Genomic DNA, 27,274 nt, shown 5'->3' with positions numbered 1-27,274 from the left:
GCGCATCGGTGACATGCAAGAGAGTCGCCCGTCACGGAGGGCGAGTCCCTCCACATGCCAGCAGGCTGCAGGACTTGACATCACCGGCTTCCGAGGAGCTCACAGCTGCTCCTGTTTACTGATTCGGTGAAGTGCCTGTGTGAGAGTCAGCTCCTAGGTGGGCTGATAAGAAGTCCAGGGTTCCCGAGGTGGAGAAGGGGGTCTGGGGCTCTGAAGGAGAAAAGGACAAACGTTCTTTCCTACTTGCTTTGTCTTAGTCAATATAACAATGCATCTGGCTCGAGGACATGTTTCTCCTTAACAAGCGCCTTCTCACTAATCCTGTCACCTTAAAATGTATATTGCAGGAGTGGGTCTGGTGTGATCTTTCTATTGTTCCTTCTGATCTTGTTCCTTTAAGATGTACGTTGTGGGAGTGGGTCTGAAAAAAGTATATAAGCTCCTGATAAGATGGAGGCGGGGGGGGGGGGGGGGGGGGGGGGTGGGGGGGGTGGGGCGCGTTCTCCACCCCCCTTCTGATGTCTGTCAGAAGCTTTCTCTCTCCCTTTTCTTACTTTAATAAAACTCTGCTACACAAAAGCTCTTGAGTGATCAAGCCTGGTCCCTGGTCCCAAAGCTAAATCTTCTTCTTCAGAGATGACGAATCCAACATCGTTCACCGTAAGCTATCAACTGCCTGGATAGGATGAGGAAACTCATCCACCGGTGAAACATGAAGTCGCTCAGTCGTGTCCGACTCTTTGCGACCCCATGGACTGCAGCCTGCCAGGCTCCTCTGTCCATGGGATTTTCCAGGCAATAGTACTGGAGTGGACTGGCATTTCCTTCTTCAGGGGGCCTTCCCAACCCAGGGATCGAACCCGGGTCTCCCGCATTGTAGACAGACGCTTTACTGTCTGGGCCACCAGGGAAGTCCTCATCCACCGGTAAGCCCTGTCAATTCCGTCCTTCTGTGAACTGCAAAGGAAATCTGGGCGATGGAGGGGGTGTGCGTGTGGGCGGCACCCATGAGCCCAGGGGGCAGAGCGAGCGCCTGGCGTCTCTGTGCTCCTTCCTCTCTCCTCTCCACCATCGGAGGGAAGTTGCTCACAGATGGAAGTAAGAGAGCCACGGACCCTGACTTCATCCTACTGGCCTTTTCACAAGTGAAATGTACCGGCCCACTTACAGAAGTGATCCAACCTTCCTTGTACTTTCAACAGAACCTTCAGCTGAGGTGATGAATGCGCTTCAAACACTTTCTTATGCTCCTGGATAAAGAAATGGCCCAGGATTGCCTTTTCTGGTGGTTAGAGGGTGACAGACTCCAGAAATGCCCTGAGTTAGTTTTGCTTAACTGACTGTAAATATTAATAAAAACACGCATACAGACTTGACCTTGTGCTTTCCCTCTCATCTTCTTTGAAATCTCCTGGATGCAAAGGCACAAAGGCCGGAGGTGATATTTTACAGCCAACGCTGCTGCAGAGACAACACAGGTGTAAGACCAAGGGGTGGACTCGGCTCCTGGCCAACATCTCCGTCCTCACAGCCTGGACCATCCCGTGAGGGTGCGGTCCTGCACCCTCTGCCCCGTAACAGGTGGGGATCCACCATGACAAGGGAGGGCCAGGAGGGGACCCAACTAAGGTAAGTGCTCCGTAAGCTGCATGTATCACAATTGTGATCATCATTTAATCAATAATAGAATCAGTCAGAAATAGAATATACCTCCTGCCTCCAACCTTTGTCTCAGGACCATCTTTAAGCTTTGGGTGCATAAAATGTGTACTGAGTAAACTGTTGATTGTATCACAGCATCGTTAAAAATCATCCTCAAAGAAATTTAAAGTTACTCTTAACTGCTTAAAATTGTGTGCGTCTTTCTCAGGTTAAGTTCAACACGCATAATAAACCCTTAGCAAGAAAAAGAATGCACATTCACCGAGAGTTCAGAGCCACCTCACCTACCGTGACAGGTGCACGGGGGGGCAGCCCTCTCAAGTTCAAGTGCTCGGTGACTCAGAGTTTCCCTTCACTAACACGCAAGGTTAGAAGCAGGTCACACGCGCTCCATCAAACAATTGCTTGCTCTCGGTTTATAATTCAAATCTGACCTTTGCAGAGAACGCTCTGAGGCCGCACCCCAGTCACTTCCGTCATTAATCAACATGAAGGGAGGTGAGGAATGACTTCTCTAGATTTCAGAGCCCAGCTGCTCTGGGACTAAATCCGTAAGAGCTGCGTCAAGCAGGCTGAAAATAAGCAATTGATGCCGACTTCTAACTTTCTTTAAAACTCAATTCCCAGGAACAGACACTGTATTTACTTTCCAGATGCAGTGTTGGTATCACTTAAAATGTTTGGAAATAAAACTTGGGAAACAAACAGCCCAGAAAAAGAAAAAAGGAATCATAGGAAGAACGGTCAATAAAAAAGAGACTTTTGGAGACAGGATGGGGGCGGGGTGGGTGGACTAGAGTGCGGCTCCCCTCAGGGATGCGTCAGGAACACACCCTCGGATGCGGAGGACCTCACAGGGCACCAGGTGAGAGCTGGCAGGGGTCCCCGGGCACCGGAGAGGAATGTACAGATCCTCGCAAAACCTGGGAGGGTGAAGGAAGGAAGAAGAAGGAGGAGACTGAGGAGGACCAGACCTGCACCCGTGACAGCAGGTGGGGCTGGGGGGACCGAAGCAGGGGTCGGATCCCCTGTCGGGGCAACTGTTCGGGACAGAGGGCAATCGGAGGCTCCTGGAGAGCGCAGCAGCTCATCCATGACCGGCTGAGGCTGAAAGGACTGAGAGCCACGCAGACAATCCCTGCTGCTGGTCTGTGTACCCCGGACAGGGACGCGAGAACCCTAAAAGGCGCAGCGGCTGGGTGCTGGGCCGTGGGGATCGGATCGGAGCTTAACCCCAGGGCGAGGTCCGCTTTGACTGCCGGGAGAGGGCCCGGGAGACGAGAGGGAGGGGACTGCGGTGGGATCGCCTGTGGGGGAACCAGCAGCCACCAGAGACCCTGCGGAGTCCCACGTGGCGGGTGGAGCCATCCCTGGGGCCTCTCCCTCCGGTGCTGGCAGCTGAAGAATCGAGAAGGACCCGGGAGGAAGCTGGCCTTTAAGTGCTTGATGCATTGAGCAACAAGAGAAGGTCTCCAGCCAGGGGGGCCGTTTAAGTGCCTTGAACATGCAGAGCCACAGAGAAGGAGAAGCCACAAAGGGGCCAGAGGCTGGAAGGAGGCTCCAGTTGGGCCACAGCGTCCCTGCACACTCGGGGCCGCCAGGGTCCCCGCGATCCAAGCCGCTGCGCCGCCTCCACAGCTGGTCCTCCCTGGGGCAGACCCAGGCCCTCCAGGGCAGCCTCAGGAGCAACCCCAGTGGACGATACACAGGCAGCGGTGGAGATAAAACCACAGCTGAAGACCAACTGAACCCAGGGGCAGTGCAGCTAAGGAAGAGGCCAGAAAACCGCCCCAGCAGCTGTACCAGCTGCAGATTAAACCCACACGACCAACGAGGCAGACTCTGTGCCTGTCGAATATTTAGAAGGACAATGAGGGTTCCCACCAAAGAAAACTCAGCAGCCCTGGCAGCTAAGGACACCGGAGGCCAGAATACGCCAGAGCAGGACTAGATGAGACTCTGGGTTGCCCCACAGCAGCTCCAGAGACCAGCCCGGAGCTGGAGGGCATCCTCGGAGGGATGGTGGACTCTGACTCAGTGAGGGGAAGGACGCGGACTGCTGACATCTGAGAAAAATGTTTCTTATTCTTCTTCTTAATTCTGACTTGTTCTGTTTGGTTCTGGATTTTTTTATTCTTCCTTTTCTTTTTTTCCTCTGTTACTGTGGTTGTTGGTTTTATTAATTCTAATAACTCTATTTAAACTTATGAGAAATTTTTTTAAATCCCGTTTTTTATTTCTTTATATGTTTTTGCCTCTCAGTTGGACTTTTGCAATTCTGTTCTTTTTTCTTCTAATTTTTCATAATTTATTTTTTAAATATTTTTTGTCTGTCTTCTTATTGCTCTTTTCCTGCTGTAGATATTCTTTAATGCATATAAACCTTTTCTTATATACTTCTATTTAACTTTGCTTTTCTATTCTCCCTTTCTTTTCCTATTTTTCTTTCTTTTTTTCACCGTGTTTGTTAGTTTGGTTTGTCTTCTCTGCTTTATTCCCCAGTTGGCACCTTGCTTTGGTTTTCTGGTTTGTGCTTTAGATTTTTTTTTTTTAATTGGTCGATATCATTTTTGGTCTCCTTTGCTCACTGGGTCAGTCTCTCACACTTTCTTTCCTTTGGACTGTTTTGGTTTTGTTTGTGTGTGTATGTGTGTGTGCATGTTCCATTATTTTTGTTATTATTTGCTTGATTCTGTACTCACCATTTGTCTGGGGGTCATCTTTAGTTTCTCGCTTCTGCGTTAGGTCAATTCAGCTGTGTCCGACTCTTTGCGACCCTATGGACTGTGGCCCGCCAGGCTCCTGTTTCCATGGGATTCTCCAGGCAAGAATCCTGGAAAGGGCTGCTATTCCCTTCTCCAGGGCATCTTCCAGACCCAGGGATGGAACCCATGTCTGTTACATCTCCTGCACTGGCGGGCGAGTTCTTTACCACTAGTGCATGGTACGTTTGTTTTAATCCCTTCAACGCCACAACAAATGGCCTGTGGAATCTTGGTCCCCTGGCCAGAGATCGGGCCTGAGCCTTTGCAGTGGGAGCACTGAGTCCCAGACCCTAGGCTGCCAGAGAACTCCCAACCCCGGGGAGCATTAATTAGTGAGAACTGCGGCAAAGGCCTCTGCCTGTATAGAAGGGCTGGCATCACCCAACTGCTGGCAGGACTCAGGGCAAGATACTTCACCTGAACAGCAAGCAGGACAAGAACACAAACGCAACGAGGGGCAGCCAGGATTACCAGGGACACCCAAAACATATGGCCTCACACAGCCCTACCCATCAGGGGGAAAAACCCCAAAACTCACCTCCCCCTACTGAATGCAAACACAGACCACTCCCAACACGAAGCCTACATACAACACTGGCTCAACCGTACCATCAAGGACAGAAGCCAAAAGGAAGAAGGGACACGGCCGCACAGCCTGGACATGGAGACTGACAAAGGGTTCCTTCCAACACAGAAGCAGCTCACGCAACTCAGTGACAGAAAAACAATCAGCCCAATCAGAAAGCAGCCATGAGACCTGAACAGACAGTTCTCCAAAGAAGACATACAGACGGCTAACAAACACATGAAAAGATGCTCAACATCGCTCATTATTACAAAAGTGCACATCAAAACCACAATGAAATATCCCCTCACACCGGTCAGAATGGCCATCATCAAAAAACCCCACAAACAATAAATGCTGCGGAGGGTGTGGAGAAGTGGGAACCCTCTTGCACTGTCAGTGGAAATGGAAAATGATACAGCCACTATGGAGAGTCCTCAAAAAACTGTGAGTAGAACTACCATAGGACCCAGCGATCCCACTACTTGGCATATACCCTGAGGAAAACAAAACTAAAGAAGACACATGTACCCCAACATTTACCGCAGCATAACTGACAATAGCTCAGACATGGAGGCAACCCAGATGCCCATCAGCGGATGAATGGGTAAAGAAACTGGCATGTTTATACAATAGAGTATTACCCAGCCGTAGAAAGGAACATATTTGAGTCCGTTCTAATGAGGTGGGTGAACCTAGACTCTATTACACAGAGTGAAATAAGAAAGAGGGAAACAAATATCACACATTAACGCATATACATGGAATCTAGGAACTTGGTACTGATGAACGTGTTTACAGGACAAGAGTGGAGACGCGGACACAGAGAAGGCACTTGTGGACACGGGTGGGGGAGGAAGGAGAGGAGGGAGGAGTGGAGAGAGCGACATGGAAGCATTTACACCACCACGTGTGACACAGGCAGCCCAAGGGAAGTTCCTGCGTGATTCAAGGGACTCAACCCGAGCTCGGTAACAACCCAGAAGGGTGAAAAGGGGTGGGAGGTGGGAGGGAGGCTCCAGAGGGAGTGCACACTCGTATACCTCTGGCTGACTCACGTGGAAGCCGTAGATTTACTGTGAAGCAACTTTCCTTCAATTAAAAATAAGTGAGTTTGAAAAAAAAAAAAACTTTTAATGATGGAGATAGGTGTGTATTTTGGCAGTCCGACTTTGTGGCGAGTGTGCCATCTAGTGGTAGTTGTCTGTAATGCAACTTACTGCTGCTGCTCAAAATGTCAGGACCCAGAGACATTTCTCCGGTGGTCGTTGTTTAAACCACCTGTCCAGGAAGATTCTAGGCAAAGTGTTATAAATATTGCTTTCATGCAGTTAAGCTATAAGATTTGAAGTCTAGATCTGCTCCGTTTCTATTCTATAAACAAGAGTGCTATCTGCTTGTTTTAGATACTCTTCCAATTTTACAAACAAGACAGCATTTTTGGGTGCATTTAACACTAAAATAAACTTCCATAAATTTTCATGTGAGACTCTGAAAACTTTTAGTTCCAAACCAGAACCAGAAAAAACAAAAAAAAAAAACAAAAACACTTCTGTAGCTTTAGCTGCAGTAGCATCAGTTACAATAATCCTTTCTTCTCTTTGGAGTTCTGGTCACATAAGGACACATGATGAATCTTGGATATGTCCTCAGCTTACAACTCCTGTCCCACGTTTATGTATGTTTCATGTAGGTAATCAGTTGGTAGTAATAAAGAAAAGATGCATTTTAAGGATGCAGGTTTGCAAATGTTTGCAATGTTTGCATTAAAGACTCAACATACCTCATCAAAATCTCAAGACACATTGCATTATGGAATAAGCATTGAATAAGCAAAGGGACATTTAGATGGTAAAGGAGATGCTGATTTGTTCTACTTGACAATATATCAATATCTCTTAAAATCAGATGAGCAGGTGTGATGATAATACTGTTTATATATAAATAATATGCAGTTTATATATTGTTTATATAACAATCTATAGTTATATAAAGATATCCTTTACCTACGAATTCCTTAAGGAGGAAACTCAGAAAGATCATCAAATTGTGAACGGTTAGAAAGCTAATAAGTTATTAATACTATTGATTGTGAGCAAGCCAAACAATTTACAAAACTCTGGTACTTAATATATGTAATCACCAAGCAAAGATGGTATACCCCAGTACAAATATAAGCTCCTCAAGCCTGACCAGGACTGTAAAAGTGAGAAAACCCACGAACGCTGTGACTGTGAAAAGACCAGCATGACACAAATCACAAAAATATCGGGCTGCGTAAGGCATTATAACTTGCAAAACTGCTTGTCTTATTATTAAAGAGTACTCTGTCTGTGGGACTGTCATTGTAGAAATGCTCCAATGGATATGTTTTATGAATCTGGAGTAGCGGTGTACATTTTTATTGAGGAATGTTGTTTTGCACTCGTTAGATATTTATAATTCATTTTAATAAAATAACTTCTTTGTTCAAGAGACTTGAATTATTCATGATTTTGCTGAGTTCTTTCCTGTTGGGCCTTCTCACAAAGCAAGCCCTGACGTTTGACTTTCTAAATGGCCTCAGCCATTCCAAGCTCTCTTTTGCAAAGAGAAACGGATGTTGGAACGGAGGTCAATAAAGAAACACTTGTTTTCTCCCACACGCTCTCACACTTCAAAAGAGGGGTCCAAACCACAGACCAAGAGGCTGAATTGTATCTCTGAATGCTGGACTAGACGGCTGCCTTTTGTTCCCCAGCGGCTCTGCGTCTGCATTGCCAGGCACACGCGTGTACAAGCACGCACGCAAATGCATGCAGACGCACCATCTAACGCAATGGTCTGCCGTCAGCTTTGAGCCTTTGCTGGTAGCAAAGATGAGGAATGCAAACAACCAAGACTTTTCTTCCCCACAGGCAGCCCGGAACATCCCAATAGGCCCCAGTCGGATGCATTCCGCCCCCGTCAGAGACGTAAGATGTAGAAAAACAGAGAGTGATTCAAGAACGGGTTATCTCACAACTGCTGTTGTATATGCACTTCAGTACAGAGCGCCCTACACCTCCAGGTCTGATTTCTTCCTTTAGGAAACGAGGCGATTTGATTAGAAAAATCCCCAGTGCTCTTGTGGGTTTGCTGTTGTTCAGTCGCTCAGTTGTGTCGGACACTTTGTGACCCCATGGACCGTAACATGCCAGACTTCCCTGTCCTTCACTGTCTCCCGGAGTTTATGCAAACTCGTGTCCATTGAGTTGGTAACGCCATCGAACCATCTCATCCTCCCTCGTCCCCTGCTCCTCTGGCCTTCAGTCTTGCCCAGCATCAGGGTCTTTTCCAATGAATCAGCTCTTCACATCAGGTGGCCAAAGTATTGGAGCTTCAAAAGAGTTTCTATTTTTAAAATTGCCTTTGCCTGGGCTATCATGCTTCAATATCAGTGTTTTCTTTCTCTTCTGAATTTCTCTTGTTTTGGGGGGACAGTAAATCTCCAAACAATCTCTCACTGTGAACAACAATTTTGATAAGGCCTTCTTCACTTTATGTCTCAGTTCAACATGATAAACGGGATCTGTACTGTTGGATGTAACAGTTCCAGAGAAACCGAACGAGAGCTGTCATTAAATAATAATCTAGAATAATCTTAGAATAAGGCCAGTTCATTCCCCTCCCCCGGGCACAGGCCCCACCTCCTTCCCCTCCGCAGACGTGGTCCTGTCCCTTCCTGGACAGGTCTGGGGGTCCAGCTCCATGGAGACCCCAGGGGGCCTGGGAAAGGCCCCCTCCTCAGTGCAGGCACCGGGCCCCTCCACCTCCGTGTCCGCTCCCAAATGTGACTGGTCCTCTGGCCATGCTCCGCCCCGCCGTGCATGCATGTTCGGTCGCTCAGGCGTGTCCGACTTTGCAACCCCATGGACTGTACCTTGCCAGGCTCCTCTGCCCATGGGATTCTCCAGGCAAGAATACTGGAGAGGGTTGCCATGCCCTCCTCCAGGGGATCTTCCTGACCCAGGGATCAAACCCGAGTCTCTTCACTCTCCTGCGTTGGCAATGGGTTCTTTACCACCAGCGCCACCTGGGAGGCCCTCCTCCTCCTCACCCACCCTTTATTTTCTCTCACAAAAGTTCTCATAAAATCATGAGCGCACCATTCTTCTTGAATCCAGCAACAAACAGCCAGTGAACCAACACTCAGGACATCTGAAGTTGACGAGCAGCTTCATCAGAGCGTGGCTCCTCCTCGCCGCTCGGCCAGGAATTCCCCGCTGGGTTTGGACCCGCCCACCCACCACCCTCTGCCCCCTTTCTCCCCCACTCCTCATCTGAGTGGGGATCACGCTCTTTGCTGGTTCATTCTCATCCTCTCCAAGTGTGGACCCGTCCTTGCAGGGAGGCACACGGGGTCAGGCGGTCGCTGGAAACACATACATCGCAAAGACGCCCCCTGCACGGCCATCCTGTGACCAAGGCCCCCTTATTCTAACAAACACGGTCTGCCTCCCCTGCAGAAAATCAGTGCCCCCCAGCTTGGGTGTACGGTTCATCTGAAGCCATTATTCACTGAATCTGTTTCTAATGCACCATAATTGCTCAAATATCATGTCCCATTATTTCAAAGTGAAGTGAATGAAAGTCACTCAGCCGTGTCCGACTCTTTGCGACCCCATGGACTGACTATACAGTCCATGGAATTCTCCAGACCAGAATACTGGAGTGGGTAGCCTTTCCCTTCTCCAGGGGATCTTCAAAAGATGACCCCAAATTAGGAATTCACAACCAACGTTACATCCAAAATATCCCAAAGGAACACTAATGCTTATACATGTGCTAATCTATTATTCTGACCTGAAAACTAGAAAAATAGAAATATTAAGATAATACACATACAACAAACTTCACCTAAACACTCAATAAATGATAATAACCCTGTTACACAGATAGTTCAAATCTAACACTGTATCCAATTATTCTCCTAAAAGAAGTCACCATTTCTTCTCTGAAAAATAAGAAGAAACTAAGACTGCTAAAACGCAACCACAATTAGAAGGCAGAACTATCAAACTGAAGATACATAATCACTTACCGATGGGCATGTAAATTATTAAGGTGCAGTCCATACTTCTCTTCTGCAGATAATCCGTCCATCAGTAAGTAGAAGATGAGAAAATTGCTCTGGCCAGGAGGCTGTGAAACAAGTCTGGATTTCTCTAGCATATACGTAAAAATTCTGGCTGGTTAAAGAAAAGAAGAGGAATTCTGTTAAATGGCATTATTAGTTTCAGGTCTGTACATTCACACATATTAATCAGAAGAGACAAGAATGCAGCTTCTTTTCAAACACAGACTTTTTAAAAAAACAAAATAATGGACTTTATTTTCAGAGAAACTTTTTAGGTCCAGAAAAATTAAGCAGAAAGTACTGAGAGTTCCAATATATCCTTTCTCCCTTCCCTAATAAGTTGTTTCCCCTATTATTAATATCTTGCATTAGAGTGATACATTGGTTAAAACGAATGAACCAATACTGATACACTATTATTGACTAAAGTCTGTAATTTAAATTAGTATTCACTTTTGTGTTATACAGTTCTACAGGTCTTGAGAAATTTATACATGTGTATAGACTGGATGGTTGGATGGCGTCACCGACTCAATGGACACGAGTGTGAGCAAGCTCCGGGAGACGGTGAAGGACAGGGAGGCCTGGCGTGCTGCAGTCCCTGGGGTCGCAAAGAGCTGGACACGACTGAGCGACTGAACAACGATATGCCATGAGTGCACCATGACAGCGTCATACAGAATAGTTTCACTGCCCTAAAGTCACCGACACACGTCCTGACTCCTCCCTCTCCCCAGCTCCTGGCAACCGATGATCTCTGCACTGTCACGACAGTTTTGCCTTTTCGTGAATGTTATATAGTGGGAATCACACAGTAAGTACCCTTTTCAGACTGTCTTCTTTCACATAAAAATACATATTTAAGGGTCCTTTTTTGTCCTCTTAAGGCTTTATAGCTTATTTTTTATCAGTGAATACTAGTCCATTGAATGAATGTACTACAATTTGTTTATCTAATCACCTATTAAAAGACATCTTGGTTGCTTCCGGTTTTTGCGATGATGAACATTCGTGTCTACACTACGTGGAGATGTAGGTTTCAACTCAGCTGAGTCAATGCCAAGGAACGTGCTTCGCGGATCGTGTGGTAAGACTATGATCAGCTTTGGACGACACTGCCAAGCTGTCTCCTAAAGTAGCCGGACCATTTTGTGTTCCCATAAACAACAGATCAGAGTTTCTGTTGCCCCACCTCCTCGTCAGTATTTCATGTTGTCGGTGTTTGGGATTTTAGCGATTCTAACAGGTGAGCGGTGGTACTTCACCCTTGTTCTAATCTGCGTTTCCTAGGTGACATAGAACGCAGAACATTCTTTCACATTCTTATTTCCCATTTGTCTGTCTTCCTTGGTGATATGTATGTTCAGATGTCCATTTTTAAAACTGGATTGTTTTCTTACTGTTAAATATTGAGTTCTTCATATATTTTAGACAACAATCTTGTCTTAATTTTTTCTTTTTAATTGGATGATTGCTTTACAACGTTGGGTTGGCTTCTGCCATACAACATGAATCAGCCACACGCACACAAGTCCCCCGCTCCTAGACCTCCTCCCCACACCTGCCCACCCTACCCTCTGCTCATCACAGAGGCGGACCCCCGTGCCCACAGAGCAGCTTCCCACTGGCTCTCTGCTTTACACGCACAGTGCATGTATGTCAGCGCTGTTCTCTCTTTACAGGCAACAGTGCATGTATGTCAGCGCTGTTCTCTCTTTACACGCAACAGTGCATGTATGTCAGCGCTGTTCTCTCTACACGCAACAGTGCATGTATGTCAGCGCTGTTCTCTCTACACGCAACAGTGCATGTATGTCAGCGCTGTTCTCTACTTTACAGGCAACAGTGCATGTATGTCAGCGCTGTTCTCTATTTACATGCAACAGTGCATGTATGTCAGCGCTGTTCTCTCTTTACACGCAACAGTGCATGTATGTCAGCGCTGTTCTCTCTACACGCAACAGTGCATGTATGTCAGCGCTGTTCTCTACTTTACAGGCAACAGTGCATGTATGTCAGCGCTGTTCTCTATTTACATGCAACAGTGCATGTATGTCAGCGCTGTTCTCTCTTTACACGCAACAGTGCATGTATGTCAGCGCTGTTCTCTCTACACGCAACAGTGCATGTATGTCAGCGCTGTTCTCTCTACACGCAACAGTGCATGTATGTCAGTGCTGTTCTCTACTTTACAGGCAACAGTGCATGTATGTCAGCGCTGTTCTCTATTTACATGCAACAGTGCATGTATGTCAGCGCTGTTCTCTCTTTACACGCAACAGTGCATGTATGTCAGCGCTGTTCTCTCTTTACACGCAACAGTGCATGTATGTCAGCGCTGTTCTCTGCTTTACACACAACAGTGCATGTATGTCAGCGCTGTTCTCTACTTTACACGCAACAGTGCATGTATGTCAGCGCTGTTCTCTGCTTTACACACAACAGTGCATGTATGTCAGCACTGTTCTCTTTACACGCAACAGTGCATGTATGTCAGCACTGTTCTCTCTTTACACACAACAGTGCATGTATGTCAGTGCTGTTCTCTACTTTACACGCAACAGTGCATGTATGTCAGCGCTGTTCTCTCTTTACACGCAACAGTGCATGTATGTCAGCGCTGTTCTCTACTTTACACGCAACAGTGCATGTATGTCAGCGCTGTTCTCTTTACACGCAACAGTGCATGTATGTCAGCACTGTTCTCTACTTTACACGCAACAGTGCATGTATGTCAGCACTGTTCTCTTTACACGCAACAGTGCATGTATGTCAGCACTGTTCTCTACTTTACACGCAACAGTGCATGTATGTCAGCACTGTTCTCTTTACACACAACAGTGCATGTATGTCAGCGCTGTTCTCTACTTTACATGCAACAGTGCATGTATGTCAGCGCTGTTCTCTACTTTACATGCAACAGTGCATGTATGTCAGCGCTGTTCTCTCTTTACACGCAACAGTGCATGTATGTCAGCGCTGTTCTCTTTACATGCAACAGTGCATGTATGTCAGTGCTGTTCTCTACTTTACATGCAACAGTGCATGTATGTCAGCACTGTTCTCTTTACACGCAACAGTGCATGTATGTCAGCGCTGTTCTCTACACGCAACAGTGCATGTATGTCAGCACTGTTCTCTTTACACCCAACAGTGCATGTATGTCAGCCCTGTTCTCTACTTTACACGCAACAGTGCATGTATGTCAACACTGTTCTCTTTACATGCAACAGTGCATGTATGTCAGCGCTGTTCTCTACTTTACAGGCAACAGTGCATGTATGTCAGCGCTGTCCTCTTTGCACGCAACAGTGCATGTATGTCAGCACTGTTCTCTTTACACGCAACAGTGCATGTATGTCAGCACTGTTCTCTTTACACGCAACAGTGCATGTATGTCAGTGCTGTTCTCTACTTTACATGCAACAGTGCATGTATGTCAGCGCTGTTCTCTCTACACGCAACAGTGCATGTATGTCAGCGCTGTTCTCTTTACATGCAACAGTGCATGTATGTCAGTGCTGTTCTCTACTTTACATGCAACAGTGCATGTATGTCAGCACTGTTCTCTTTACACGCAACAGTGCATGTATGTCAGCGCTGTTCTCTACACCCAACAGTGCATGTATGTCAGCACTGTTCTCTTTACACCCAACAGTGCATGTATGTCAGCCCTGTTCTCTACTTTACACGCAACAGTGCATGTATGTCAGCGCTGTTCTCTACTTTACAGGCAACAGTGCATGTATGTCAGCGCTGTTCTCTTTGCACGCAACAGTGCATGTATGTCAACACTGTTCTCTTTACACACAACAGTGCATGTATGTCAGCACTGTTCTCTTTACATGCAACAGTGCATGTATGTCAGTGCTGTTCGCTACTTTACACGCAACAGTGCGTGTATGTCAGCACTGTTCTCTTTACACGCAACAGTGCATGTATGTCAGCGCTGTTCTCTACACGCAACAGTGCATGTATGTCAGCACTGCTCTCTTTACACGCAACAGTGCATGTATGTCAGCACTGTTCTCTTTACACGCAATAGTGCATGTATGTCAGCACTGTTCTCTTTACACCCAACAGTGCATGTATGTCAGCGCTGTTCTCTACTTTACAGGCAACAGTGCATGTATGTCAGCACTGTTCTCTCTTTACACACAACAGTGCATGTATGTCAGCGCTGTTCTCTACTTTACACGCAACAGTGCATGTATGTCAGCGCTGTTCTCTCTTTACATGCAACAGTGCATGTATGTCAGCGCTGTTCTCTACATGCAACAGTGCATGTATGTCAGCGCCATTCTCTTTGCACGCAACAGTGCATGTATGTCAGCACTGTTCTCTCTTTACACACAACAGTGCATGTATGTCAGCGCTGTTCTCTACACACAACAGTGCATGTATGTCAGCGCTGTTCTCTCTTTACACGCAACAGTGCATGTATGTCAGTGCTGTTCTCTACTTTACACGCAACAGTGCATGTATGTCAGCGCTGTTCTCTTTACACGCAACAGTGCATGTATGTCAGCGCTGTTCTCTTTACACGCAACAGTGCATGTATGTCAGTGCTGTTCTCTACTTTACACGCAACAGTGCATGTATGTCAGCACTGTTCTCTTTACACGCAACAGTGCATGTATGTCAGCGCTGTTCTCTACTTTACATGCAACAGTGCATGTATGTCAGCGCTGTTCTCTCTTTACATGCAACAGTGCATGTGTGTCAGCGCTGTTCTCTCTTTACACGCAACAGTGCATGTATGTCAGCACTGTTCTCTTTACACGCAACAGTGCATGTATGTCAGCACTGTTCTCTTTACACGCAACAGTGCATGTATGTCAGCACTGTTCTCTTTACACGCAATAGTGCATGTATGTCAGCCTTGTTCTCTTTACACACAACAGTGCATGTATGTCAGCGCTGTTCTCTACTTAACACGCAACAGTGCATGTATGTCAACACTGTTCTCTTTACATGCAACAGTGCATGTATGTCAGTGCTGTTCTCTACTTTACAGGCAACAGTGCATGTATGTCAGCGCTGTTCTCTTTGCACGCAACAGTGCGTGTATGTCAGCACTGTTCTCTTTACACGCAACAGTGCATGTATGTCAGTGCTGTTCTCTACTTTACATGCAACAGTGCATGTATGTCAGCACTGTTCTCTTTACACGCAACAGTGCATGTATGTCAGTGCTGTTCTCTACTTTACATGCAACAGTGCATGTATGTCAGCGCTGTTCTCTACTTTACACGCAACAGTGCATGTATGTCAGCACTGTTCTCTTTACAGGCAACAGTGCATGTATGTCAGCGCTGTTCTCTTTGCACGCAACAGTGCATGTATGTCAGCACTGTTCTCTACTTTACATGCAACAGTGCATGTATGTCAGCGCTGTTCTCTTTGCACGCAACAGTGCATGTATGTCAGTGCTGTTCTCTACTTTACATGCAACAGTGCATGTATGTCAGCGCTGTTCTCTACTTTACACGCAACAGTGCATGTATGTCAGCGCTGTTCTCTCCTTACACGCAACAGTGCATGTATGTCAGCACTGTTCTCTACACGCAACAGTGCATGTATGTCAGCACTGTTCTCTTTACATGCAACAGTGCATGTATGTCAGCACTGTTCTCTCTTTACATGCAACAGTGCATGTATGTCGGCACTGTTCTCTCTTTACACGCAACAGTGCATGTATGTCAGTCAGCGCTGTTCTCTGATTGCCCCACCCTCTCCTTCCCCCACTGGGTCCAAAGTCCCTTCTCTGTGGCTGCATTATTTATAAGAGCTAGGGCGTGGAAGCAACCTAGACATCCATTGGCAGATGAATGGATAAAGAAGTTACGCATATACACAATGTATATATACACAAAGTTACGTATACACAATGGAATATTATTTATCCATAAAAAGGAACATGTTTGAGTTCATTCTAGTGAGGAGGATGAATCTAGAGCCTGTTATATAGAGTGAAATAAGTCAGAAAGAGAAAAACAAATTTTGTATAGTAATGCATACAGAATCTAGAAAAACAGTTCTGACGAACCTATGCAGGGCAGGAACAGACACGCCAACCTAGAGAACAGACTTCAGACGACCATCTTTCATCAGATGTGTCTTTTGCAAATATTTTCTCCACGCCTGGGGCTCACCATTTCATTCTCTTAACAGTATCTTTCATAGAACAGAAATTTTTAATTTTAATGAAATCAAGTCGATGTCACAGACTGTAGATGATGAAATTCCATTTAAAGTAGGTGGGAAATGATGAAAGTATGTAACATGGGAATGACAACCTTGGCTCTGCTTCAAAGATAGGGCTGGAAATTCAGACTCTGGTGTTGGTCAGAACTTTTGACATATATTTGACATGCTGACAATTCTACTGTTTCTGGAGTATGCTTTTCATTTGAATTTAGGTTTATTCTTATCAGTGTGAATGGTAGTAAATAGTTGCACATTTCAATTTTAGATGCAATTGTGAATGACTATAGTTTTCCACTTGGAACCAAAAATTTATGATCAATAATTTTTTTGGATCCTAATAGCAGTTTTAGGAAGGCAAATAAATTCAATTTCCCCTACATTTAAACTATAAACAACTCATATAATGAGTTTGCAACTAATTATTCTAGAGCCCAGTCTCTAAAAGCAAAAATGTGAGGTCTCCAATCTTTGGTTTTATACAGTGAATCCAAGTGAACCAATGGAATTACTTCTTCAGTGCTTTATTCCTGTAAATTTTGTGAGTGGTCAATTTAGTCTCAGAATGATGTTCAATGTTTTAAAAGTCTCAAAATTCATAAATCTTATTAAGAAAAGCTGTCTCACTGGACACCTTCTAGAAAGGTTGTCATGAGTGCATAAAGAAAGACTCTTTCAAAATAGCCCTTTAATTAGTGGTATTAAAGCCCAAAAGTGATAAAATTAGAAAGAGGTGGTATAGTTTCTTTTCCATTTTTCCATAAGCATTGAATCAGGTGGTAAATTTCAAGTTGAGGTCTAAATTATTAAATTTTACTTTTCTTTCTTAAGCAAAATCCTGAAAACATGTTCCATTGGTTATTAATAGTATTAACCCTGAAGTAGCTAACGGCTAAAGTCTGCACTCCTAGGAAACAAACTGTCAGAGTGGTCCCTACTGTGGTTTTCTGGGCACTAACTAAGACATATCAGGTGAAAACGGAGGCCCTTCATTCACCCTTCTGATCACCAAGCTTCCACCCTCAGAGAAAAGACTGACCTGATGCCCATTTGTTCAAGCCAACACACAAGCTTAATTTAAAGCAGCATTCAGAACTAATCAAATTCCACATCATAAAGTGACATCAATACACTTCATCTTTCCAAAATGGAATAATTAGTAATCATCCTAGTTAGCTCATCTCCAGCAGTGAATAAAATTGCTGTGGATTAGCAGAATTCTGATCAGTATATATATATATTTTTAAGTCCATCTTGAAGGAGCTTTTAGATGGAAGAAAACACAAAACAACCAAAAATTCAAATTTTCATGAGACTCTTATATTCTTCCAAGCAGGGCAAGTGCAGGCCTTTTTGTTGTGCCTGAAATGACACTGGAATACTGAAAGGAAAATGATAGGTTTTGGAGCTAGAAAGGTTTCTGACTCATTCATGGAAGTGTCCATGGACAGAAAGTTCCTACTTATTTCTTGAGTTTTCAAGACTTGTATGTTTTTAAAAGTGTTTTATGTCAGAAATAGTCTTGACTGGAAATATGCCTGTGATCCTCCACATTTTCAGAACTCTATGTGAGCATGTCTTCCAGAAAGTTTCACAACCGAAAACATACATGTCAATATGTATGTTGGCAGATTATATATAACATGCAGTGAAAGCATTTCATAGATCTGTACCCATATTTGACCACGATGAAAGGAGCTGGGGGAGAGAACCCTCCCTCTCCTTCAAGAAGGAAGATGCCCTTGGTGTTAAGGGAACCACTAACTGAAGAGGGACTCAGGGAACCTAGAAAGATTATACTGTCAAATAAGTAACCAGATGGGGGGAAACCCTGGGCTAAAAGCCAGGCTACAAGGTTATTTATGGATTAAAATTTCTTCAAATTAAGAAACAATCCTTACTTTGCTGTAGCAGATGTTTCATGAAATTGAGACGTGTATATTTTATGATATAATTTGTGTTTGAATGCCTGATCAAGGAGTTGGCGTTATAGAGGTATCAAAATAGTATCAATAAAGGAAACAGACAGCATCTGTCACCCTTAAACGAGTAAGACAGCATTCCCAGTATAATAAAATCACATACGGCTGTGAGAGCTGGACCATAAAGAAGGCTGAGCGCTGAAGAATGGATGCTTTTGAATTATGTGCTGGAGGAAACTCTTGAGAGTCCCTTGGACTGCAGGGAGATCAAACCAGTCACTCCTAAAGGAAATCAACCCTGAATATTCACCGGACCGGCTGAAGCTGAAGCTCCAATACTTTGGCCACCTGATGCGACGAGCTGACTCACTGGAAAAGACCCTGATGATGGGAAAGATTGAAGGCAGGAGGAGAAGGGGACGATAGAGGATGAGATGGTTGGATGGCATCACCGACTCAACGGACCTGAGTTTGAGCAAACTCAAGGAGACAGTGAAGGACAGGGAAGCCTGGAGTGCTGCGGTCCATGGGGTCGCAAAGAGTCAGACACAACTTAACAACTAAAGAACAACAACAACAATAAAATCATTACAACTATTATATGTGTTCATAATTTAAGGAAATTGTTGTTCAGTTGCTGAGTTGGGTTTGACTCTATAAAGCACAAAATGAACCTGTAACCTACATATATTTAACCTAAATTGAGGTGTAAAAACCTTACTCCAGTTTGATTAACTATTTTAGTGAATGCTTAAAATTCAGAAGGCTTTTACCCGGGACTAATTTGAATAACTCAGCTCCCTTTAAAAACCATGTAAAGTGAGTTAAATTAATACCTTTTAGAGTTTTCATTCAGAAAAAGGGCTCTTGGTGATGAAGTTATTCAAAACTCAAAAGTCAGATCTTACAGTTTCTTGAAGTGTTCAGAAAGTGCCTGTTTTTGGAGGTGATGATGATACTTTTCTTAGACTGAAAATAATTTTGAAGAGTAAAGACGAACACAATAGATCTGCCCTTATTCTCTGTTGTGGGGTGAATCGTGTCTCACAAAAAAAAAAAAAGAAAAGAAAACACTTAAGCACTGGCCCTGGGCCCTGGGACCCCCGGGCGTGAGGTTTCATCTGAAAGCAGGTGCTGGCAGACGCACTCCGGCTGAGACAAGGTCAGGCTGAGAGGCACGTGGTTTCCAGATCAGAGCAGCGTCTCCGGGCCTGGCATCTCACACTCATCCATTCTCGTCCAGGCTCTGCCTGGTCTCAGCTCTAACCTCTCCATCCTAAGAATAAGCTTAGAGCCTCTATGGGGTTTGATCCAGGTCACAGAAATAGGGACAGAGGTAGAACTGAGCCCGGGACTTGCGGAGTCTGAGCTGAGTGCGACCATCGGCTTCAGCCACTCTTTGGAATCCAACAGAGACTTGTAACCACTCAGCTGCCAATCCTGGGCTCACACTCCTTTGTGTGTGTGCTCAGCTGTGAAGTCGTGTCTGATTTTGTGCGACCCCATGGACTGTAGCCCGCCAAGGCTCCTCTGTCCGTAGGATTCTCCAGGCAGCAATACTGGAGTGGGTTGCCATTTCCTCCTCCTGGCGATCTTCCTGACCCAGGGATCGAACCCATGTCTCCTGCAATGGCAGGTGGATTACTCATCACTGAACCGCCTGGGAAGCCCGACGTTCCTTTAGAGCTTTACTAGTCCTTATCCTCTGTTAGAGTTACTGCTATAAGCTCCTTCCACCCTTGATTCATTTGCTCACTCTGGATCTACTGTCCACTGACTCTGCCAGACGCAGTGCTAGACCCTGCAGATGCAGCAATGGTCACAATGACATGCTGGTGGGGAAGAGAGTCAGAAAGACACGTCTTAGCCCCTGGACGACCCTGCAGGCCTTGAGAAGCAGGATGCAATCCAACTGACTTCAAAGCGAACACCCAACACAACAGTATAAACAGAATCATCCAGTAAAACATAGAATAACTGTTTTTTAGAAAGATAAAATGTACCGAGCGGAATGGGTCCTAACCCAACATGACCGGTGTCTTTATAAGAAGAAAAGAGACCCAGGGAGAACCCCCGCAAGAAAGCAGGGCAGGGCGATGTCTCTACAAGTCAAGGGTCAGCCAGAAAATCAAGGACAGAATCTTCCCTGAGAATCCGAGATGGCTCAGCCCTGCTGCACCGGCATCCTGGGCTCGCAGCCTCCAAACCTGTGGAGGAGCGCTCTCCGCCAGGGCGTGGTGCTTTGTTACAGCGGCTCCTGGTCACTAATACCCTCTGTCTCCTCCTGTCGACTCTGTGTATCGTATGCCGCCAGCACCGGGAGACAACAGTGCTAACGAGCCGCTCTTCCTGGCATCGGAAGATCTCATCAGTGTTAACACAGACCACTTATTTGGACCTAGAGGACGTGGAGCAGGGGGAAGGTCCGTAGCATCCTCTGGTCCAAGCTCTGCATTGCAGGTTGGATGGTCTTTAGCACGCTAGCTCCTGCTCTGCGTCCTGCTTGAACGTTTGCAGGGGGTGGGAGACAGCGCACCACAGTCACGAGCAGGCTCCTCCTCTGGAACCTCGGCCGACTCTCTGCCGCACAAAGAATCCGTCTTTCTATTCAAGACGCTCTCCCCGTGGGGGGTGAATATTTGAAGACACTCGTCACGACTCGCTCGAGCCTTCGGCTTTGCAGTGTACATTGTAGTTTCTTCACAGTTCACTCCAAACACAGAGGGCCCTTGCATTCTCCCTCTCCTGATAAGCATCCTCTGAACATTCCTCGTCTTCCTCTTAAACAGAGTAAAACTAAGATCTGAGCCCACAGACTGCTCCCTTTAGCCTCCCCTGAACACTTGTGCCCTAGGCATTAAACATCTATTAAGGTAGCCTCAACAAGCACCAATGTTATATGCTTCTTTATTTATTAGCAGTTGTTTTATTCTTCAAATTAAATATATATATATATATATATATATATATAAAACTACTTCAAAATCAATTTGCCACATTTTAAAACGAATGCAGCAGGAGGCTGCCCAGCAAACATAGGTGACAGGACTGAATGAGGGTGAGCCTCAGAAAAGGATGGGGGGAGAACCACAGGGTGAGTGCAGCCTGCGGGGCGCCCTCCCCCGTGGGAGCCTGGACCAGCACGGTCCTAGGAGGAGGCGCTCAGCTGCAGGCCGGGCTGAGAATACACTGATGCCCTCAGCTCTGCACTGACGCCGGGCGCATCCCAGCCTCCGGGAGTGCCTCCGGTTCACCCGCGGGAGTATTTATCGTCCCCAAGTCCCAGCCTGCAGCCTGGGACGCAGTCTGACTGTGTGGCAGCTCTGCGGGGCTGCCTACTCCTTAGCACAAGGCTCCCCTGGAAAGCCTGCTACTTCTTGTCTAGATGGCAGACGCTAATCTTCTAAATTAACATGCCTGAAGAGGGCGTGTTAAACTCTATCCAGAAAAAAAGTAAACGAAGTGAGGAATGGATAAGACCGTCAGAAGGACTTCCTGGGTGGCTCAGATGGTAAAGAGTCTGCCTGCAACACAGCAGACCCAAGTTCGATCCCGGGCTCGGGAAGATCCCCTGGAGGAGGACATGGCCACCCACTCCAGTATTCTTGCCTGGAGAATTCCCACGGATGGAGGAGCCTGGAAGGCTCCAGTCCATGGGGTCGCAAAGACACAACTAAGAGACTAAACAACGAGACCATCAGAAGCCACTCAGTGTACCTCCATCTTGCAAAGGGAATACTGAATCACAAAGACGCCGCATCTCCTCCAAGGGAATCGTGCATAAACCCGAGAGTCCAGCCATAGTCGGGTTGGGTTAGAACCACTGCTTTCAGATGTCAGTGTCTGTCGGAATTGCCAGGGAATCCTGCTGAAGATTCCCAGTCCCGAGGGTCAGGGTGGAGCATGACTCTGCAGTTCTAACAAGCTCCCCGAATACGCCCTGTGCTTATCTTTGGGTCCCCTGGAGGGACAAGGGGCTGGAACACGGGGCTTCTGGAACCCCCCGAGCTCCCAGCTTCTGTGGCTCCAAGCCCTGGTGCCTGAAAAGCTCAGGAGGAATTAATGCTCCTAAATGCAGTGATCCCTTCACTTGGACGGATGTCCTCACTGGGATGTCACAAGCGAAGCTGTGAAAACCAGAGCCTGATGCGTAAGACATCTGTCCTCTGAGGTTTTCCTAAATGGTAGACCTCCAAGTAAATCTCTTAACCATGGATTAAAAAATCGAAAACAAAACAACAATTTTCCTATTGCAGATTTTAAACCTCTAACTTTAACAGCTAAAATTATCCTTCCCTACTACTTTTATGCATATTTTTTTAACCAGATTTCATTTAGTCATAATGGGATTTAGACATAAACTAACTGCAAAATACAGGTTTGTTGTTGCTTAGTCGCGAAGTCGTGTCCAACTCAGTGTGATCCCATGGACTGTATCCCGCCAGGCTCCTCTGTCCGTGGGATTCCCAGGCAGGGATACTGGAGTGGGTTGCCATTCCCTTCTCCAGGGGATCTTCCCAACCCCGGGATCGAACCCCCATCTCCACTACTGGCAGGCAGATTCTTTATCACTGAGACAGCTGGGAAGGACACAAAAAAAGGTTATTTATTTCTAAGCTTTGGTCAGAAGTGACTTTCGTTTCCTGAAGGGAAGATGGGGTAATTCGAAACGCCAAATAAAACTGGTCTATTTAAAAGGTCATTACAATTAGCGATTGTTTTTGTGCTGACAGTTGTTACAAAATTTTGAAAATTAATAATTCTTCCAAGTAGATCCAGGTACTCTGTATACAGTTGTATTCACGTTATTAATTTGGATGTATACTCTCTTTTGCTTTGAAAGATATAAAATCATCAAGTTTATTTTAAATTAGTTGGGTTTTAAACAGGAACCGCTTGTTCAAAATATACATTAAATATGTAAATAAAATTAGAAACAGTTAGGTTTTGGGTTAGTGGAGTGATTATTTTGATTTTTGACTTGTTTTAATTCAATCATTTTAAGATACAGATTCAGTGCTATTAAAAGTAGATTTCACTGTATGTTGCCTGAAGGAATTACATGCTCAAGTCATACTTTATTTAGAGTATTTTAGTTTGCTCCTCTGTTTGGCAAGTGTGATTCATTTCGGCTATTTTTGGTTTGGTTTCAGGTCACACGGTCTGTACAAACACTATGGTAGAAGGTTCACCTTGCATTTCAGAGTATTTTTCAATTTGTGATAATTTTAGAACTCATAACTTGACACCTTGGATGTGCACGCTGAAACACTGTACACGCACAAGTGCATGCACACACATACACACACATGCACATGTGCACACACATGTACACACAAGTGCACACGCATGCACACATGGACACACACATGCGCACACTCATGCATGCGCACACATACACAACACGCACACACACGGATGGACACGCGCACACATGTGCACGTGCACACATGCGCACACATGCAGGTGCACACATGCATGCACGCACACATGCACACACGTGTGTACACATGCATGCACACACGTACACACACATGCGCACACACACACACCAGTCACTGTTGCTGCCATGCTCAGTGTGTCTTTGACCCCTTCTTGTAGCTCCTGAGGTCTCCTTGTTAATTTTACACTTACCTCCAGTTAAGTGCTTTTTCCGCTCACAGAACTGTAGTTCAAAATACTTTATGAAGCAGCTGGACAGGTCATTAAGAGTGGTCCTGGCATGTCCAAATGCTTCTAAGATGCTCATGACCTGTAGGAAAAGAGAAAAAGTTACTGTGCTATTCATGTGCTTAAATAAAATGGGATAATTATAGCAAAGAGACAGGAACATTCCATCAGCTAAGAGGTCATCCACTGCCCATACAACACAATGTTGCATTTTTAAGGTCACTCTTTCCTCAAGTGCAAACTGTTAACATCCTTCCTCCCTACTGGTAACTAATGGTAACAAGAGAGTGATGCACACAGCACACTGCCTTCCTCACACTATTCTCTCAGGGATGTGGAGGATGGCACTCTCTTCACACACACACACACACACACATGCACACACACACACGCACACACAACTCAGCATGTACTGTTGGTTTTTTTCAACTTAAGAGTAAAAGTGCTTCAGTAGCTTTGGAAGGTGGAATTAGAGTTAATTTATGCAATGATCAGAATTTCTTTTAAAAATAACAAATTCACTCACACATATGTTTATAACCTTCCTTTTAACCCACATTTATTGTGCCAGGTACCCTTTGGCATCCCAATCCCCTAGGTCTCCCTCCCACACCCTGTTTTCACTCCATGCCAACCGTTCTCCCCGCAGAAGCAGGAATAATTCTAGATGAAGCCTTGGACCCAACATGTCTTATCACGAGGTGCTACTGCAGAGATGGCTGTTTGCAGCTTTAAAGTGTTGTTACTACAGACCCTCAGAAAACCCTGGCCTCTGAAATTCTCTCTTGACGTATTTCCTTAAAAATTCTATTCTTTTGTCACAATTAATTGTACCTGTGATAATGAAGATGACCAAGCAATTCTCCCAAAAGAATGAAAATCTGGAAGGTTCAAAAGTATTTTTCTGGATCTTTCAAGATGTGCGTGCATGCTCAGTTGTATCCAACTCTCTGTGACCCCATGGGCTGTAGCCCTCCAGGCTCCTCTGTCCATGGGATTCTCCAGGCAAGGATACTGGAGTGGGTTGCCATGCCCTCCTCCATGGGATCTTCCCGACTCAGGTATCGAACCGCCGTCTCTTGTGTCTCCTGCATTGGCAGGGGGATCTGTTCCCACTGCACCACCAGGGAAGCCATCTTTCAAGATACTGACAAGGTACCTGCAGTTCCTCCATCAGCCACTGGAGGGCCACAATAACACCTTATTGATACACTGGGCGGTGGTTTACAGTTTCTGAAGACAGCATTTTTTTCAGAATTTTATTCTAAATTAAAAAATTTTGCAGCTCCTGTTTAACTTTCTGGATACAGCTCTACTAAGGCATTCAATTCACCTAGAAGTATTTTATATTGTGAAAGATTACAAAACAACATTAATTCTAATCACAAGTCAAAGTACTAAATGTTGGGCAAACAGTTAAAAATATGAAAATGTCTGTTTTTGAAGTCTGAACTTTTGGAGAGAAACAATGAATCTTTACAGAAATTCTATGATTTAGGTCTTTTTATAATAACCTAATTTTAAAGCTCACAACAGTGCATTGTTAGTAGTAATAGCAGAAATATTTCTGAAAAGTAATTTTGAAAGAGTACTTATAAAGGTCCTATATTATGCCTTTTTCCCAACAACTTAATATGAAATAAATATATAGCAAGATTATACTGTAATTATATCATATTTAAACCTTTATAATAGTTCCTTCAAATAATTGTTTTAAAACTCATAAAAAAGAAAGAAATAAAAATTTTTAAATGTTTTTTGGCTTCTAGTTACATTGGCATTGTATCTCGTAATACACTGATTTTTATTATAATAGAAAATGAATATAAAAGGTAATTAATGACATGTGCCTAGAAAGGAATTATAGGGTAAATAATTCAATGTATGTGCCTTGGAGTAAGAGACACCTGCCCCCACACTCCAACTCTGCTAATGACAAATGCTCTAACCTTGAGTGAGGTTTGTAAATTTCCAAACCTCATTTCCTTTATTCTAAATAGAACAACGCCATCAGCAATTATCAGAGTCCAGTGTATGAAGTGTTCAGTTTGGTGCCTGTAACATGGTAAGCATTCAACAAACAGCAGAATTTAATTTTGCTTTTGTTGATAATAGTAGAAAACATTTATATTGCACATTATATTGTACTGACTATGTGCCAGGAACTATATATATATATATATATATATATATATATATATATAAATTATATATATGCATACATGCATGTATATTCATATGTATATCTGTACATGTATATCATTATACATAAAATTATATATAACTGTATACACATACATATATATGTATGAATGTATATGCATGTATGTGTACATTACATCTTTTAATCCTTACAACTAGAGTCTCCATTTTATAGAAAAGGAAATTAACAAATCTAGAAAATTTCCCAAGATTGAAAACATAAATAGTGGAGCTGGGATTAAAACCTAAGCAATATCTTGGGTTGGTGCATTTAGTCACTGTAACAGAATAACAATAAAGATATAAAGTGACTAAAACCCCTGAACGCAATGTAAATGCGTGGCATGCCTTCATTGTGCACCACTGTATACACATTGGCACCACATTGTACACCAAGATTAAACTGAAATAACGAGTGGCATTTTTTAATCTTTAATCATCCTCCTGGCCAATAGGTGGCAGCAAACAAATGTGCTAAGAGAAACACTGCAAAAAAAAAAAAAAAAAAAGCAAAATTGATTCTGTTCTGCTACTCGACTTTAAAACAAATAATGAGAATACTGTGTCACAATAAAACTTTAAATAAAAATGTAGGCAAAGGGAAATATGTATTTCCTCAGTATTCACTGAGTCATATTTTATTGGCATGATTTGTTCCTATTTATATTGGAATTTTTTTCTATAAAATGTTCAGAGTTCTGCCATTAAAAGCTGTGCCCTATTATTATGGTAGTAGTTAACCAATCGGCCTTTCTAAAAGTAAAGACTTGTACCCTCCTCGCTAAAAGATAATGGCTTAATCAGGGTGACCCCATCACTCAGCTCTGTACAAACAGTTGCTCAATAAATGCTGATTTAAGGAATTTCAATGGAATTGAATGTCTCAAAGTTGAAACTCATTTGGACCAGAATTAGTGAAGAAAAGTCCCAGGCAATTGTGTTTTTTCCCAAAACATGAATTTCATGTTCCAATAAACCTACTGCCGTGGAAAGTCCCTGTTTCCACAGCCTGAAGCTCAAATACAGGGACTAGAAACAACTGGTCTCTTAGCTGACCTCAGCTGTTCTGAAGTTGCCCAGAGAAACCCAAGTCATGCCCACAGTGACAGGATTCAAAGCCACACTGCTGTCTCAGGTTGGCCCCAAAGGTTAGATTACTTTGAGCTGTGCCATAGAATTATTC

General features: G+C 44.5%; 1 protein-coding gene across 2 annotated transcripts in view; it reads right to left on the bottom strand.

Moving 5' to 3' along the window:
- Positions 1 to 27,274, bottom strand: part of MYO16 (myosin XVI) — a 505,809-nt gene that overhangs the window by 221,891 nt on the left and 256,644 nt on the right. For both annotated transcript variants that reach the window (XM_061133099.1, XM_061133100.1), the window contains 2 exons: positions 23,854 to 23,971; positions 10,055 to 10,202 (listed from right to left, as the gene is read on the bottom strand). In XM_061133099.1, coding sequence (XP_060989082.1) covers positions 10,055 to 10,202; positions 23,854 to 23,971 — 266 coding nt within the window. The remainder of the gene's footprint in view (positions 1 to 10,054; positions 10,203 to 23,853; positions 23,972 to 27,274) is intronic.

The sequence above is a fragment of the Dama dama genome, chromosome 30 (assembly GCF_033118175.1).
Source record: "Dama dama isolate Ldn47 chromosome 30, ASM3311817v1, whole genome shotgun sequence".
In the NCBI taxonomy this organism is placed as follows: Eukaryota; Metazoa; Chordata; class Mammalia; order Artiodactyla; family Cervidae; genus Dama; species Dama dama.
The sequence above is the reverse complement of the archived record's forward strand: the minus strand, read 5'-3'. Positions and strand labels throughout refer to the sequence as shown.